General features: G+C 34.6%; 2 protein-coding genes across 3 annotated transcripts; both read left to right on the top strand.

The window, feature by feature from the left end:
• Nucleotides 1-5,980: 5,980 nt before the first annotated feature.
• On the top strand, nt 5,981-12,040 carry LOC141707087 (spliceosome-associated protein 130 A). Of its 2 annotated transcripts, XM_074510072.1 has the most exons (4): nt 5,981-9,245; nt 9,787-10,278; nt 11,078-11,231; nt 11,460-12,040. In XM_074510072.1, the coding sequence occupies exons 1-3, from the start codon at nt 6,240-6,242 to the stop codon at nt 11,213-11,215; spliced, it is 3,636 nt and encodes a 1,211-aa protein (XP_074366173.1). In that variant the 5' UTR covers nt 5,981-6,239; the 3' UTR covers nt 11,216-11,231; nt 11,460-12,040. The 2 variants fall into 2 exon arrangements, with proteins under 2 accessions (XP_074366173.1, XP_074366172.1); XM_074510071.1 differs by lacking the exon at nt 11,460-12,040 and having other exon boundaries at nt 5,982-9,245; nt 11,078-11,370.
• Nucleotides 12,041-13,763: 1,723 nt separating this feature from the next.
• On the top strand, nt 13,764-14,869 carry LOC141705858 (agamous-like MADS-box protein AGL80). The gene has a single exon (XM_074508732.1). It carries the CDS (start codon nt 13,771-13,773, stop codon nt 14,635-14,637), a length of 867 nt encoding a protein of 288 aa, XP_074364833.1. The 5' UTR covers nt 13,764-13,770; the 3' UTR covers nt 14,638-14,869.
• The last annotated feature ends 3,305 nt before the right edge of the window (nt 14,870-18,174 follow it).

Below are 18,174 nucleotides of genomic sequence, written 5' to 3' on the forward strand. Positions count from 1 at the left end.
GTGGTGACTTTATCAACTGTTCGACAAGCACTACATTTTCCAGAAAACTGTGTTTACAGTTCAACAATTGAGGTGCCGGCCCTTCAGCAAATGATGGTCAATCTGGGCTATGAAAAGACTTTGGCAAAGCTTGGACAATTAAAGAGACCGCACATCAGGAGAGAGTGGAGTTTCTTCTTTGAATGCATCACCAAGGCCTTTGCAAACAAGTGCTCCAATTTTGATGCAATCCCAATCCTGAGTCAGCAAATCGGGTATGCTCTCATTAATCAAACTCATTTTGATTATGCTAGTGATGTGCTAGAATTTATTGGGGATAGGATGCAAGAGGACAGAAGCACTGTATATTTTGCTAGATTTTGCCAACTTATTTACAGTTTCCGTAGTTCTGATAGGGCCCAACTAGATAGTGAGTTGATTGAACCCTTTAAGCTTGCTAAAAGGGCCTTCACTGACTTATTATCTACTGATAATAAGAAGGTTGTATTAAGACCCCTCCAAATACCACAGTCAGTCAAACAGGTCTTAGTAAACTCTGATCCAGACACCTATGCTGCTATATATCCTGATGTACAACCATCCCAACCTCCATCAACACCTACAACCAATCAACCACCTACCACTTCTCAACCTCAGCCAACTCAACCAACCATCAGAACATATTTCTAGCCAGCTCAATCATCTCAACCTCAACCATGAGTACCTACCATCAGAACTTCATGCTCCAGGCCTAAGAGAGCAAAGTCTGTTCCTAAATCTCCACCAAGGAGAAGAAGGATGATTCTTAGGGATGAATCTGATGATGAAGGTGAGCAAGTCAAGGTTCATGCATTAAAACCTGTGATCATTGAAGCTGAAAATGTCATTTTTCAGAAGGAAGTAACACCTGAAAAGGAAATTTCTCAGAAAGAAACTGAAGCGGAGGGTTCAGATAAGTTGAAGAGAAAAAGAACCTCAAGTTCTGATGTTAATCAAGCAACTCCTACACCATCCAGGAGATCAAAGAAACAGAGGGCAGGAAGACATATGGCACAACCTCCATCTGAGGTTACTTATAAAGCTGAGGAAGGGGATCATGAATCTCTGATCTCAAAGTCAATAGTAATTGAATCTTTGCCACCTCCAACTCAGGCTGAAGACACTGTTCAGGAAACGGTGATCACACCTCCTGTCTCTCCAGTCAAAGCAACAACAGTTGAAGATTCAGGATTAAGTCCTGAAATTGATATCCACAGGCTGATCATTCCAATTGTGCTATATCTTGAAGCTCCAACTGCAGCTCAACCATCTACTATTAATTCTCCTATCTTACAGGCTGAGATACCAACAACTCCAATTATGGAGATAAATTTTGATGCTCAGAATTTAGATGAAGTTACTGCAGAATCTCCTTCTGTTACACACACTCTTGTGTTGTCAGAAGATGAGAAGATTTTAGCAAGTTCTGGAGATAGTGCTCCAGTAAATGCTCTCATTCTTGGAAAGGAGGTACTGATTGAAAAATTTGTTGAACAAGCTGCTCCTATTCCTTAGGAAGAAACTCACAGAGGAGTGGAGTGGACCAAGAAGTGGAATGAATCTGATTTCATTCCAAGCTCCAAAGTTCTGACAGAGCATATTGCTAAAGCTGACGAGCTGATGATAAATTCTGATTTCAAGACACAACTTAAAGTCACAGCTCTAAGTATCAAGTCTCTTCAAGGTCAACACTCTATCACTCATGAAAAAGTTGACAAACTTTTGGAAAAGTCTGATAAGCTGGATATGGAGATCAAGCTAGATAAAAAGAGGTTCATCAGACCTATTTCTGAGAAAGTTGAAGCTATTGAGAAGATTCAAGAACAACAACAAGCCCAAATTTCTGAGGTCCTGCAGAATCAAGCTGCTCAACAAGCTCAACTTACTGAAATTCAATCTTCAGTAGAACTTCTTCTCTCTCTCCTACTACCAGATGATGCCAAAAAGGGGGAGAAGATAGTTAAGTCCAAATGCTCTAATACTCAAGTACTGAAGAAAAAGGATAACAAATGTGATGACCAGGGAAACCCTAGCAAGGGTCAAGGTCAAGGGCACAGCAGCAAAGTTTCTTCAAGAAAACTACTTTATAATTCAAGCAAATCTTCTACTCAAAAAAAGACAAATTCTGATGTTGTAAATGCTCAAGCTCTGATAGCAAATTCTGATATCAAATTCTGATGTTCTGATTCAAGGAGGAAGTAAAGACTCTCAGAAGTTTTTGCAAACTCTGAAGCTCAAAGGAAAGCAGACTACTGTCTACTACAAAGATCCTAAAATTCAGACACTTGATGAAGAGATTTCTAGAAGACTATTTCTCAAGCATAAATCCTAGTATGGATTTAGAGAATCTCAAGGAGGAAGAAACTAGATTTGCAGCTGAGAAGAAAAATCTAAAGTCTAAAGCTTCTGATACTAAGAAACCTCCAAGGCCTAAGGTAAAAGACATTGTGATCAAGGAAAAGTCAAATTCTGAGGCTTCAAAGCCCATGACAAGATCACAGATTGATCCCAAAGATAAAGGGAAAGGAAAAGTTGATGAACCAACAAAGCCACAGGAGATGAAGATTCCTCAAATCATGATGAAACCTGTGTGCAAAATGGTTCAATTTTATGATGATACTGCTATTGAAGATGAAACTGTTCAAATTCTGAAAAGAAGGAAGATAACTGAAGAATCCAAGACAACCTCTAACAAAGCTCAAGTTGTTCAGAATGAAGAACAGCAAGCAACAGAAGAAACAACAAATTCTGGTCAAGTCATCAAGAAATCAACCTCTGACAGTGCTCAATTTGATTTAGACAGGATGAAAGTTGCTGATAAGAAGAAACTCCTATGGAAAAATGTTAAACCATCAGATCCAAAGAAAAGCCAATTGTTATCTGATTTCATGACTGTTGGATTGAAAGCCAGAGAAGTAAGAGACAGAGCTGGACTAGGTTCTGATGAAGCTAAGATTAAGACATGAGTTGAAGTGCTTACAAGAGATCCATTCTTACTGACTGACAAACCTCTTGGAGATGTTACACAGAAACACCTTGATAAGGTTATCTCTGTTCAAGTGGTACTGGATGCTCATGATAAGCATAATGTCAAAGAAAATCTGATTCTATTTCTTGAAGATGGAAGAACATATCAAATGTCAGAATCAGATGTGCTGAACAAATCTCTGAAAGAACTTCAATTATTTCATTATCTTTTAGAGATAAAGTCTGAGATTACCAGGAGATGGTCAAATTTCATTATGAAGACCATAAGAGATAAAACAAGAATTTATGGTTCAAGGGTTACAGAATTCATTCCAAACATAGTTGAAGATTATGGAAGTGAAATTCCAATGAAGAAGGATTCTGCTAAACTTGAAGTGCTTCTGAAAGAGAAATGTATGTGCTACAATAAAGACTCTTCTCATCCAAGGGTGATCAGACTTGGTGATGGTTTAGAAAGAAACCATATCTCAGCACTTAGGACTGCAATCTACCAGATTGGAAGTCAGAATGAAGAATTGAAGCAAGTCAAAGCTACAATAGCTCAAGTCCTGAGGAATAAAGAAGAAAAGTTGATATCAAACTTTGTCAAGAATCACTTTGGATTCAGATTGACTCAGTGAGATTGGTAAAAGCTACAAGGACTGTAAGTTGTAGTTAGTTGTCTTATTAAACTCTTATTGCATTTGTACTTAAAATATTTTTGACATCATCAAATCTATTAACTTGTATATTTTTCATAATTTACAAGTTGGGGGAGATTGTTAGATATATTTGAGATGTCATGTCTAATCTGATTTGTGTTTAGTTTTCAGAACTTAACAACATGACATATCAGGACTTACTGAAATCAGAACTTACTGAAGTCAGAACTTAATATCAGAACTTAAGGCGTCAGAAGATATATATCAGAACTTAAGTGCGAGAAGACTTCAATTAAGGAATGTGGCTGATCTACAGGAGAAGATCTGGACTAAAGCAAAAGAAAATATGCATGAAGAGTTAGAGGATTAGAAGACTTGTAGAAGATATCTGATTGATATATTTTAGGAGACGGAATTATATTCCATATCATTTAGAATATATCTTGTAACTGTGTACTATATAAACACAACTTAGGGTTTACACTATATGTGTTATCATTATCGAGAAGATTATACATTGTAACCTAGCAGCTCTTAGTGATATTGTTCATCACTGAAAGACAACAACAGTTCTATTGTAACAGAGTTTATTTGAATATACTTGATCTTTGTTATATACTTGTGTTGAAATCGATTTGATTGTATAAACACTAAATTCAACCCCCTTCTATAGTGTTGTGTGACCTAACATATAATTTTGATGTTTCAGAGTAATGGAATATATCTTTTATATTTATATTTATAATATACATATATTTGAAAATAATTTTGCTAGTTTGCCCATTTGAATTTGATTTGAATAACTTAAATTCATGTCTAAATGGAGATGATCTACGTGTAATTAAATTTTTTGTTTAATCGTACAATTGCCAAAATAAATAATATATCGAAGATATCCTCTCATAGCCTATTAACCCTATTATTATAGTTCATTTTTGATATTTAATTGATTTATGATAATAATTATTTTGATAGTTGATAAATTTGATATAAATACGTGAACTGCTAAAATTAGTTACATAACAAATCAGTTAGCGGAGATTGTGAAATGAATCAATAGACCGAGTTAAACTTTATGAGACATGAAAGTAATTCAAACTGAATAAACTAATTCAATAATTATAGATTTGGATAATAATACAAGGATTTAGAGGCATATTATAGTTAATATAAGTCGATATATTATTGTGAAAATTAACTATTATTTTGAATTTAAAGTTTCTTCAATTTTTTTTTATTAATTTTTACCCTTTGACTGAATCAGCTGATTTTTGACCGATTAAAAAAAACGTACTTTGACCTTTATGATTAATCGAGACAAGACCCCTCCGAACTCTAATTAATCGGCCGATTTTTAGATACATGCCTATAACACGTTGACAAACAAGCCGAAGGTCTTTTGGGTAAACAATTATTTCATTTTTTTATAGACACTGCTCTATACATATATACTCGATATATTTAGTTGGTTGGTTATATATACTTCCCCTGTCCCTCCCATTTATTTACACTTATTTTTTGGGATGTCTCTTCCAATTATTTACATTTCAAAATTTTTCAAAAATAGTAAAATTTTTATATTATAAAAGTAACTATATCCCCTACTTCTCTCCACTTTACCCACTTTATACATATAATATTAATTCGTCTCACTACTCTACTCACTTTTTTAACTTTTCTCCACTAGTATATCATTTTTCTTAATCTCCGTGCTCAACATAAATATAAACAAATGAGTTATCAAATTTTTAAATATGAATTTATATTAGCTTGTTTCTTTTTTCCACCAAGTCTAAATTAACTTCATCATTTCCTTTATATAAATTATACATAACTATTTGAATCTTTTACTCGTGTTTTAACAAGTAATTGTTAATATTTTCTTTGATGACATCCTTGAAATGACATTGTTATAATTCGGTTAAGGATAAGTTCATTAATTCATTTGTCATATTACTGACTTAATGATATTTTTATCCATAATGTGATCTCATAATCACATCATTATCGCTGGGATAATTTAAGAGATGCTCAACCTCCATCACATTCTTATATCGTAAATTAGAGATAACTTCGTTTAAAATTTCGATACGTTCATTTATTTCACCAAATTCTATATAATACATAAAAAATCGGTAAAATAATATTATATTAATAAAATAATAAATTCGGAATAATAATATTTTTCTTATTAACAAGGCTATTACTTTAAAGTAATTTAACTGTACATATGCGTAAACATGTGATTTTAATTCTAACTTTTTAAAATCGGGCATGTAAATTTTAAACGATTTGAGATCGAAACCGCCCCCGACTAGACTGTCCAGTAGGCCAATACCCACACAGTCCTCGGGTTAAAATACTCAAAACCCGCCCTCAAATATTTACAAATAAACCCTAATCCAAATTAAAATTCCCTAAAATCAAATCTGCTTCAATAATTCAATCTCCATTCATTCACACTCTCTCTACTTAAAACCCTTTTTCTCAAACACATGTTTTCTAGGGTTTGTAACCCAATTTTAATTACCCTCTTTTCATAAACCCTAGTTTTCAAAATTAAAATTACTTTAGGGTTTAAGCAAATTCATCATGTATCTATACAATCTAACTCTCCAACAAGCTACAGGCATTGTGTGTGCAATCAATGGCAGCTTCACTGGTGGCAAATCTCAAGAAATTGTTGTAGCTCGTGGCAAAGTTCTTGATCTTTTAAGGCCTGATGATAATGGTAAGATTCAAACTATTCTTTCTGTTGAAGTTTTCGGTGTTATTCGATCTTTAGCTCACTTTCGATTAACGGGTGCTCATAAAGATTATATTGTTGTTGGTTCTGATTCTGGTAGAATTGTTATTCTTGAATATAATAAAGAAAAGAATGTGTTTGATAAAATTCATCAAGAGACTTTCGGGAAATCGGGGTGTAGGAGGATTGTTCCCGGGCAGTATTTAGGGATTGATCCGAAGGGGAGGGCGGTTATGGTTGGGGCTTGTGAGAAGCAGAAGTTAGTGTATGTGTTGAATAGGGATACTTCGGCTAGGTTGACTATTTCGTCGCCTTTGGAAGCGCATAAGTCGCATACGATTGTTTATTCGATTGTTGGGGTGGATTGTGGGTTTGACAATCCGATTTTTGCGGCGATTGAGTTGGATTATTCGGAGGCGGATCAGGATTCGACGGGGCAAGCGGCGAATGAGGCGCAGAAGCATTTGACGTTTTATGAGTTGGATTTAGGGTTGAATCATGTGTCGAGGAAATGGTCGGAGCAGGTTGATAATGGGGCTAATATGCTTGTTACGGTGCCGGGCGGTGGAGATGGGCCTAGTGGTGTGCTTGTTTGTGCAGAAAACTTTGTGATTTATAAAAATCAAGGGCATCCGGATGTGCGAGCTGTGATTCCTAGACGGGCGGATTTACCGGCTGAACGTGGGGTTTTGATTGTTTCTGCTGCTATGCACAAACAGAAGTCCATGTTCTTCTTTTTGTTGCAAACTGAGTATGGTGATATCTTTAAGGTTACACTTGACCATGATAATGACCGAGTTTCTGAGCTGAAGGTTAAGTATTTTGATACGATCCCCGTTAGTTCTTCTTTGTGTGTGCTGAAACTGGGATTTCTCTTTGCTGCATCAGAGTTTGGAAACCATGGTCTGTATCAGTTCCAGGCCATTGGAGATGACCCTGATGTGGAATCGTCATCTTCTACGTTAATGGAAACAGAAGAAGGTTTTCAACCTGTGTTTTTCCAGCCCAGAGGACTCAAGAACCTGGTGAGGATCGATCAGGTGGAGAGCTTGATGCCATTAATGGACATGAAAGTCTCGAATCTGTTCGAGGAAGAAACTCCTCAGATTTTTTCACTTTGCGGGCGAGGTCCTCGTTCTTCACTACGTATACTGAAACCGGGTCTAGCAATTACCGAAATGGCTGTCTCCCAGCTTCCTGGTGTTCCTAGTGCAGTTTGGACTGTGAAAAAGAATGTTAATGATGAATTTGATGCTTATATTGTCGTTTCATTTACTAATGCTACTCTTGTCCTTTCCATTGGTGAGACAGTTGAAGAAGTTAGTGACAGTGGATTCCTCGATACCACCCCTTCTCTTGATGTATCGTTGATTGGTGATGATTCACTCATGCAAGTTCATCCAACTGGTATTAGGCACATAAGGGAAGATGGACGTATAAATGAGTGGAGAACTCCTGGAAAAAGAACTATAGTTAAGGTTGGGTCTAATAGGCTCCAGGTTGTTGTTGCATTGAGTGGAGGAGAACTTATATACTTTGAGGTGGATATGACTGGCCAATTGATGGAGGTCGAGAAACATGAAATGTCCGGGGATGTAGCTTGCTTGGACATTGCACCTGTACCTGAAGGGAGACAAAGATCCCGCTTTCTAGCAGTAGGATCATATGACAACACTATTCGTATTTTATCATTGGATCCCGATGACACTATGCAGATTCTGAGCCTGCAAAGTGTATCATCACCCCCAGATTCTCTCCTTTTTCTTGAAGTTCAGGCATCTATTGGTGGCGAGGATGGTGCAGACCACCCTGCTAGCCTTTTTCTTAATGCAGGTTTGCAAAGTGGTGTTTTATTTAGAACAGTGGTTGATATGGTGACGGGTCAGCTTTCAGATGCTCGATCTCGTTTCTTAGGACTTAGACCTCCAAAGCTCTTTTCTGTTGCTGTGAGAGGACGCCGTGCTATGCTCTGTTTGTCAAGTAGACCTTGGCTTGGTTATATCCACCAAGGGCATTTCTTACTGACTCCCCTCTCATGTGATACTCTTGAATATGCAGCCTCCTTCTCATCTGATCAGTGTGCTGAAGGTGTTGTTGCTGTTGCTGGAGATGCGTTGAGAGTTTTTACTATTGAGAGATTGGGTGAAACGTTTAATGAAGCGACAATCCCTCTGAGGTACACACCAAGAAAATTTGTGCTTCAGCCTAAGAGGAAACTTCTGGTAATAATTGAGAGTGATCAGGGAGCATACACTGCAGAAGAACGCGAAGCTGCAAAAAAGGAGTGCTTTGAGGCTGATGGTATGGTTGAAAATGGTAAGACAGAGGTGGAGAATGGTGGTGATGATGAGGATAAGGATGATCCTCTCTCTGATGAGCAGTATGGTTATCCTAAAGCAGAGTCAGACAAATGGGTTTCTTGCATAAGAGTCCTTGATCCAAAGACAACAGAAACAACTTGTCTGCTGGAGCTTCAGGATAATGAAGCTGCCTTCAGTATATGCACAGTAAATTTCCATGATAAAGAGTATGGAACTCTTTTAGCTGTTGGCACAGCTAAAGGTTTGCAATTTTGGCCTAAAAGATCACTCTCAGCTGCATATATTCATATTTATCGGTTTGTGAAAGATGGTAAATCCCTTGAACTTTTGCATAAGACACAGGTGGATGGTGTACCTCTTGCATTGTCCCAGTATCAAGGAAGATTACTAGCTGGAATAGGGCCAGTTCTCAGATTGTATGATTTGGGGAAACGGAGATTGCTTAGAAAATGTGAGAATAAATTATTCCCCAACACAATTAACTCGATTCATACATATCGTGACCGAATTTATGTGGGTGACGTACAGGAGGTATGCAATCTTACAGCAGATACATATCTATGTATTTTTTGTTGATAATTACATATCTTTCATTTCAATATTTTTGTTGTCATTTTAACTTGCTCCGAGGAGCATATATTGTTTGCTGCTGCATGTTTTGCCTATTACACAGTAAGTTATTTTCTTAATCCATATGAACACACGTTTCCAAATAGAGGCATCAATCCTTGTGTACTAGTAGCTAAAGATATAGTGCGTTTATTGTAAGGCGGTTTTCATCTTTGCCGTCTGAAATATTTATTCAGTAAAGAACACTCATTTATGCTTAATGAAATTTTCTGTCTAATCCTGATGGATAGATGCAAACTTGTAAAAGATGCATTTCGTGGTCTAATAATTTATAGGCTAAAAAGTTGAAATCATCTGCGCCTTTTTGGCTCCTATAGGTTTTGCTATTTATTAGCTATAATTAAAGGCAACTTCCTTTTATTGTTTCCTGATTGGATGATTCTTTTGGTTTATCTTTTGCTTTACTGACTCTTCCATCTATTGGTGGTTTTGTTCTTTACAGTCGTTCCATTATTGCAAATATAGGCGTGATGAAAATCAGCTGTACATTTTCGCTGATGATTCTGTCCCAAGATGGCTTACTGCATCCTACCATATAGATTTTGACACGATGGCAGGCGGAGACAAGTTTGGTAACATATATTTTGTGCGACTACCACAAGATGTTTCTGATGAAATTGAAGAAGATCCAACTGGTGGAAAGATAAAATGGGAGCAGGGAAAGCTGAATGGTGCTCCAAATAAAGTTGAAGAAATAGTGCAATTTCATGTTGGGGATGTTGTAACATGCTTGCAGAAAGCATCCCTTATTCCTGGAGGTCAAGAGTCTCTTCTTTATGGAACTGTAATGGGGAGCTTAGGGGCATTGCTTGCATTCAGTTCGAGGGATGATGTTGACTTCTTTAATCACTTGGAGATGCATATGAGACAGGAACATCCACCTTTGTGTGGAAGAGACCACATGGCTTATAGATCTGCATATTTCCCTGTTAAGGTTAGCCTTTTCCCTGGATACAATTCTATATACATTCACTGGTAATTGACTCATACGAGATACATAATTTATTTATTTAAATCTGTATAATGTACTCACTGCTTATATTTTTGAAAGTTTATTAATCTTATTATCTTAAATTCCTAGAAAAGATTCTTAATTTTATGCAGTATTGCGCTATTCTTTGATATGTAGAAGTCAAAGTCTTGATTTGTTTGAAATTCTTCGATTGTATATCGTATAACTAGCCTTATTCACAACATTGAATATTATTTTTAGGTAGAAAATAAGTGACGCTATTAGCTTTGATTATGAAACTGGCTCGAACAAGATTACCGCAGGCATGCATTTAAAGTTACATTATGTAATTTGAGGTTTCCTACTTCCAAAATCAGCTAGAGCTGTATAATACACTAGTTGAGCTCAGTATTTTATGTGTCTATGTTTTTTATATTTTTGATTAGGGGAGAAACAGTTGCACTATTTTAAGCTTAAAGCCTGCCTTAATATTGATCTGTGGCATGTTCGGTAATTCCTAGACTGCATTTTGATTAGTATCAAGCAGTCACTATTTGGAATGAGAAAAATATCTACTTACGCAGTTACCTAGTTCTCTGATCTGGTAGTTAACATATTAGTAGATGTGTCGATTTATTTTTTGTTTTGCAGTAAGTACTTTATGCAATACATCTTGGGAACCTCTATCTATCAGGGTCATTTATGTCATGCAACGGGCAATATTATTTGATGAATTTAAATAATTTGTTGCTGAGATAACATGTTTTTTATGATTTTTTAGGATGTGGTTGATGGAGATCTGTGTGAGCAGTACCCAACTTTGCCGATGGATCTGCAGCGGAAAATTGCAGATGAATTGGATAGGACTCCAGGAGAGATACTTAAAAAACTTGAAGAAATCCGCAATAAAATTGTCTGAGATGTGTAGATCAAAGGTTTGCAGCAGACCCATCTGCATAAACATGTCACACTGGATTTTGTACTTCCAATTTCTTATGAATTCTATTTATAGTGTATTTGGCTTGTGAACTACTTAAATTTGAAATTTGGTATATGTGATACTTCTTGAACCTATCTGATATTCTTTTTACGTGGTTGATATAACTTGTCTAAATTTGTGTTGCCTATATCAGTATGTTGAATATGGGGCTTTATGTTTATAGGTTACAAGTTGTGCCCCTTAATTCCACGACAAACGTGGATTTGGAAGAACACCAACTGCCCGCGGAAATGGGAAAAAAATACAAAAAAGCTTTTTCTGTAGATGATGTGAATGTGAATGTGCAAGGAAGACAAAAACTGATTTTCAACACCTCCATTATCTCTGGGTTATATCAATCTTTTGGTGTAGTTAAATTTTGCGTTGCATTTTCAAATATTATGTTAGATGTTAAACATAAAGAATAAGATAATACTTGTAGTGAAACAGATCAGACGGTGGGTGAAAAGCACTTCTGTTTCTGGAAAAAATGTTAGACGGAGGTATAGATACTTCTTAGAATACGGCATCTGTTGAAATTCTATCGAGTAGTGAGTGAAACACGTGCTGGGTGAAGCACTTCTGTTTCTGGAAAAGATGTAGGACGAAGGTATAGATACTAATTAGAACACGGCTTCTGTTGAAATTTAATCAGAGTAGTGAGCGAAACACGTGCTGGGTGAAGCACTTCTGTGACTGAAAAGATGGCGGAAATAAGAAAAGCAGTTGGGCGTATGAAAATTCAGTTCCTGAAAAGGATGGATGGTGGTGAACTGAACATACTTCTTTTCGGAGAAGAAGGTTGTTTGTTTCGTAATCAGTCGGGTTTCCAACACAGGAAATGCTAGTTTGCTAGAGCAAACGCTAATTTTTTGCCCATCTAATACATTTTGTCAAACATAAGATCATATTTATTGAGTTCAATACACTTTCACATTGTTTTGATTGTGAAAATGACACGCAAGACTCAAATCTTATGTCGTCTTGGCAAAAGGAGCATCTTAATTAACGTGCTCCAACGAATTACAACACAAACATCAACAAAAATTGTAAACCCCTCAAAATTGAAATATTAAAATTTCATTTCACTTTCATACTCGTATGCGAAGTTCTTTTTATCGTAATCACTTTTGTTAGTACTACTAATTAAAAACTAACTCTATAACTCGTGCGATCATATTCTATATTACGTGAATTGATATTATTTTGACTGTAATTATTGACAATTTATTTCTATTGCTTTCTGATGGATCAATTAACTAAATATCTTTTTTATGAAATTGAGGACGAAGGCATACTTAACATGTTTTCTCTCAAAATAAATTAAAAGTGCGGCAATGAAATCAAAATATACGAACAAAATATAATGCAAATGAAATCACATATTTCTCATGAAAATAATTACACAAACTCATAAGAATGAAATATTACGGAGTTAATAAAGAGTTGCTACAGTTGTTTTACATAGTACAATTAGTGATACAAAATACAATGAATATGTGTTAATTCTTAATTTTCTTAGCAAAAAATGAAATGATTGAATATGTAAGTCGACATATTGAATATAATATTGTACAATTGACAATATGAATACATTTTTCAATATACTTCAATTTTTATGATAAATATATTAATTATTAGGTCAGTAATCCATGGTTATAGAAATTAGAAATTGGACATTGGACAAATTTTTATATTATTTTTAAAATATATAAGTAAAATAATTATACTTGAGATGTGTAAAATTGCAATGTTGTCATTTGTACATCCATATCAAATTATAAAATTGTTTTGTGTGTATTATTCATTAAAATAATAAGAGTATTAATCATCTTTACGCCTCTCTCTTCTTCTTCCTTTATCTTTCCGGCAACCATTCGGCGGTCGTCTGGTTTATTCAGTATAGCTGCTATTCACCAACTCAAGGCTGAGTATATTTATTCTTCCTTTTCTTCTCTGTAGAGCCTCAAATTGTGTGTTTGATTCGTCGAATTTTTATCGAAAAATTGTCGATTTGGACAAGAAAATTGCCGATTTTGACCGAAAATAGCCGTTAATTATTTGTACTTAAAATCACGCAAGTAATTACAATTTTACGATTTTACCGATTTGGAAAATCATAACGAGAATATATATTCCCAATTAAAATGATTCCATATTTATTACCTAACTATGAAAACTTTTATTTAGCTAGATATTTCAACTAATTATACTTCCCTCAAATGACACGAAAACGTGTAAAAGCCATACACAAAAAACAAATTAAGAAGAAACAAAGATCTTAACATATAAATGTGTGTTCATGTTATGCATCAAGAAATTTAATTATTTTGATTTGCCTCATTGGCAAAGAAATCTCAAATGCGTTTACAAAAATGCACACATTTCATATTTAGTAGTGAAAGATCAAAAAAAGGTTATATATAAACACATAGCTTCCATATACTTTGATCTTGCCCTGTTTGGTGTTTTCTACAAAAATCATACAAGGCATCATGACAAGAAAGAAGGTGAAGTTAGCATTCATCAGTAATGATGCTTCTCGAAAAGCGACATTCAAGAAAAGGAAGAAGGGGCTGATGAAGAAGGTTGGAGAGTTGAGTACCTTGTGTGGTATTGATGCTTGTGCTATCATTTATAGTCAGTATGAGCCCCAACCTGAAGTGTGGCCTAATACAGAAGGTGTTCAGCGTGTGTTGGCTCAGTTTAAGCGAATGCCGGAGATGGAGCAGAGCAAGAAGATGGTTAATCAGGAGAGTTTTATGCGACAGAGGATTGCGAAAGCTAATGAGCAGTTGAAGAAACAGTGTAAGGATAATAGGGAGAAGGAAATGATTGAGGTTATGTATCAGTGTTTGACGGGGAAAATTGGTTTACAAAATTTGATGATCCCGGATTTGAATGATCTTGGTTGGCTTATTGATCACAAGTTGAAGGAGATTTATAAAAGAATTGATCAGATATCGGCTACTAAGAAAAAGAATACTACTGGGAAAGTTGGCATGCAGCCTTTTAATATTCTCAGTAACGACTCGTATCCGAGCTCAGTCACAGGCTATGGCTCTGGCTCTGGCTCGGGATCAGCTGCTGCAATGTTGAAAGGTAAAGGAGTGGCTAATTGTGTTGATGGAACGGAAGAAAAGGCTATAGAGGGCGAAATGGAAGCAATGCAGCAGCAGCAGCAGAGACCGCCTTGGTTTACCAACTGGATCAACAGCAATAATGGGAACAACAGTACTGATCAGATGCAGAACCAGCAGCAACACTGCCAGAATTTGGGTTTTAGTCGCGGTGAGGAGATGATGATGCCTTATGGGGATGCGCAGAATGGTGGCATGTGGTCAAGTGCATTTTTTCCGTAGTTTCCAATCAGAGCTACAATCAAGGAGAAGCAGATGAAAGGATTTATGTGATAGTGCTGGTTACTCGTGTTTTTGTTATTTTTTCGATCGAGGATGATGGTTAAAAATACCCATTTTTTGGGTTCAATTTGCTCAAAATACCCATTTTCAAGAAATATGCTGAAAATACCGTTTTGGTTACATATTTTGTAATTTGGTAAGTGTAATACGCATTTGAGAATTGGGTTTATAAAAAAATTACTAAAGATACGCATTTTTAGTTTGAGTATTATTTGGGATACGCATTTGCCAAATGCGTATCACAAAAATATAAAAAATAAAATAAAAACTGGATACTCATTTGACAAATGAGTATCTAGTACAAAATAAGATAATAATATGACAAATGCATATCCAAACGGGTATTTTCAGCACTATACTCCAAGAATGGATATTTTCAGCATTTTATACCAAAAAAATATTATTTTTAACATTCTTTCGAACTTTGAAGGATATTTGTTTTGCTTTTAATAAATTTCTATCTGGTGTGTTCTTATTTTTGCGTTGCTACAATAATTCCATTGCTTGTTATATTCCTTTTTTTTTTCTTCATTATTTTTATACATTAATAACTTCAAGGTATATTAAATCTATTATATATAATAGAGCAAATGGGGTTGTGTGAGACAATTTATTCAATGTGAAATGACTATTTTAACCCCTGTCCTATTTATTATTTCGTATTTAATATTCATTAATAGCTAATCTTCATTAAAGTATATGAATTATTTTGTAATTAATAACTACACACACTTATATATATATATGTATACATATGTTATTTTCAATGATATAAAATTTAGAATGTGATAAATTTATTTAAGAATTAGATATCTGAAATAATTATTAACATAAAAATTACATCAATTTTTTAGTAACATGTATTAAATTAGTTGTGGTTTAAGAGAAATCATCACCAAATAATTTTAGGGTACACTTGCAAAATATAATATTTTTAAATTGTTTAACATTTAATATGATTTTTTATGGCATACTTTAAACATCAAATACTTACTTATAAAATAGATAATAATATAATCACATATATATCATCATGTATTTGTAATATTACATAAAATTCTTATCAATATAATACAAAAAACGTATTTAACAGTTCAAAATATATTTTGTCACATGTATAATATATAGTCACATATACACTACACTATATACGTGTATTACACAAAATTACCCTAATACAACACAAAAAAATTTATTATACAGTATCAAATATGAAGAGGCAAGTCGATAATAATATAATTGCCATTAGAATTTTTTTTCAAATACAACATAGAGCAAAATAAGGTTGATAATTCTCAATATTTATCATTAATTTAAATTTTTAAATATGCCAAAAAAATATCAAAATTAATTAAAAAAAATTATAATATTTTAGAACATGTTGTGCCTCGCACGGGTTATAGAGCTAATTATAGAAGTATAGGTAAAGTTTAGTTCAAGAATATTTTTGGAGGTGAACATACACTTTTTTCTTAAGAGTGAATATTTAATTATTTATAAAGCATAAGCTAATAATATCCTAGAAGTGGTACAAGTCTTGAGATAGCTAGGGAGCCCTTTCACTTCATTTAGAAATCGAATTGTGATCCGTTTTAATAATTTCTTACGGTTGTGCTACCAGAAGCCTATCTAGTGGCGGATCCAGGTTTCAATTTAAGGGGGGCCGGAAAAAAAAATTGTAATCAAATCAACAAATATAAGCAAAAGAGCAAATGAACATATATTATAATGTAATATTTACAAGATCATCCGCCTATCTTTCATACTCTGAAATCGTTTCATAATTTCTTCATTTTCAATTGTTTGAAAAATATCTCTCTCAATATATGTTATCAAACAATCATCCAACCAAATATCTCCCATTCTATTCTGAAGCGTAGTTTTAACAAGTTTCATTGCTGAAAATCCTCTCTCAACTGTTGGAGTTGCAACCGGTAGAATTAGTGACAATTTTATCAACATATAAACCCAAGGAAATCCAATATCTTTGTGTTTTTGAACCATTTTTTGAGCAAGATCATGGATGCCCTTCAAATTTTGAAAATCAGCATTACTTCTCATGTCAACTATATAGCTAGAAAGCTGGTCTTCAAGTGATAGAAGACGAATTTGATCAAATTTTGAAGGATAAAATCTTGCAAGTTGAACTAATTTTTACTTATCAAAAGTTAAGAAAGAATTCTGCGGATTTAGGCATGATATGCAGGAAAGTAACTCCATGTTATCTCTATCAAGACGCTCGTTCATCTCTTGCAATTGATAATCAATTATAGTATTCAGCAAACTAATCTTGAAGTGGTGTTTATTAGAAACTTTTTGCAGTTTACGTCTTGATCTTCCACAAGGCATAGAGATAGCATCCATATCTGGGTCATCGATCTCAAACTTTTCACAGAATTTGGAAACATCAACAATTAACTCATTTCATCCATCATCTCTGAATGTTTGTAACATTTTCTTCGATACATTTACCAAACATAAAGCATTAGCAAGATCCTAGTTTTTTCTTTGTAGTGCTTGTGATAAGTCATTTGTGATTCCTAAAACTTTTCTCATCAAATGCAATAGAAACATAAACTCAAAGTCATTCATTGCATCAATAAGTCTATAAATCTCTCCTTTATTTTCATGAAAGGAAGGCATATCTTTTATTTCTTCAACCACATCAAGTGCCGGTGAAAATAAAGAAATCACACTTAGAATAGTATGATAATGCGAACCCCATCTTGTATCTCCTGGACGTTTAAGAACTACCTCTTGATTCAAGCCTTTACCAGTCATTCGATTGCCTTGGGATATTTCTTCAGCTAACTTTTCTATTTGTTTCACCCGGACTAATTCTTTTCTCTTGCAAGAAGCCCCAACAAAATTCACCAAAGATGCTAGATGGTCAAAAAATGAGCAAATTTTTTCATGCTTTTTTGAAACTGCAACAAGTGTGAGCTGCAATTGATGAGCAAAGCAATGCACGTAAAAGGCAGATGCATTTTCTGCTAGTATTAAACTTTTTAGCCCACTAATATATGTGCTCATATTACTAGCCCCGTCAAAACCTTGACCACGAATACGCGATATGCTCAGACCATGTGTGGCAAAGAGTACGTCAATTGCTGATTTTAGGACAATCAAGAGATGGTTAAAGGATGTCAAATTGCATGTACATGATGTTAACATATTAATTATATCAATATATAGTGACAAGTGACTCTTATAGGGTGCAAAGTGACTCTATATGGTGAAAAGTGACTTACACGGTTGATTAGAGCCAAAATATGGAACAAAATTGACTTGTATGAAAGTGGCACTAAGAGATGGTAAAAGGATGTCAAATTGGATGTATATAATGTTAACATGTTAATTTTACAAATATATGGTGGCAAGTGTCTCTTATAGGGTGCAAAGTGACTCTAATATGATGAAAAGTGACTTACATAGTTGATTAGAGTCAAAATGTGGTCCAAAGTTGCTATTATGAAA

This window comes from Apium graveolens, chromosome 2 (genome assembly GCF_009905375.1).
Source record: "Apium graveolens cultivar Ventura chromosome 2, ASM990537v1, whole genome shotgun sequence".
Classification (NCBI taxonomy): Eukaryota; Viridiplantae; Streptophyta; class Magnoliopsida; order Apiales; family Apiaceae; genus Apium; species Apium graveolens.

Excerpts from the sequence above, each read along its gene's own strand:
- LOC141705858 (XM_074508732.1), top strand. The coding sequence starts at position 13,771 with ATGACAAGAAAGAAGGTGAAGTTAGCATTCATCAGTAATGATGCTTCT.
- LOC141707087 (XM_074510072.1), top strand. The coding sequence starts at position 6,240 with ATGTATCTATACAATCTAACTCTCCAACAAGCTACAGGCATTGTGTGT. Across the intron at positions 9,246-9,786 it reads ATGTGGGTGACGTACAGGAG|TCGTTCCATTATTGCAAATA; the intron begins GTATGCAATCTT and ends TGTTCTTTACAG. Across the intron at positions 10,279-11,077 it reads CTGCATATTTCCCTGTTAAG|GATGTGGTTGATGGAGATCT; the intron begins GTTAGCCTTTTC and ends ATGATTTTTTAG.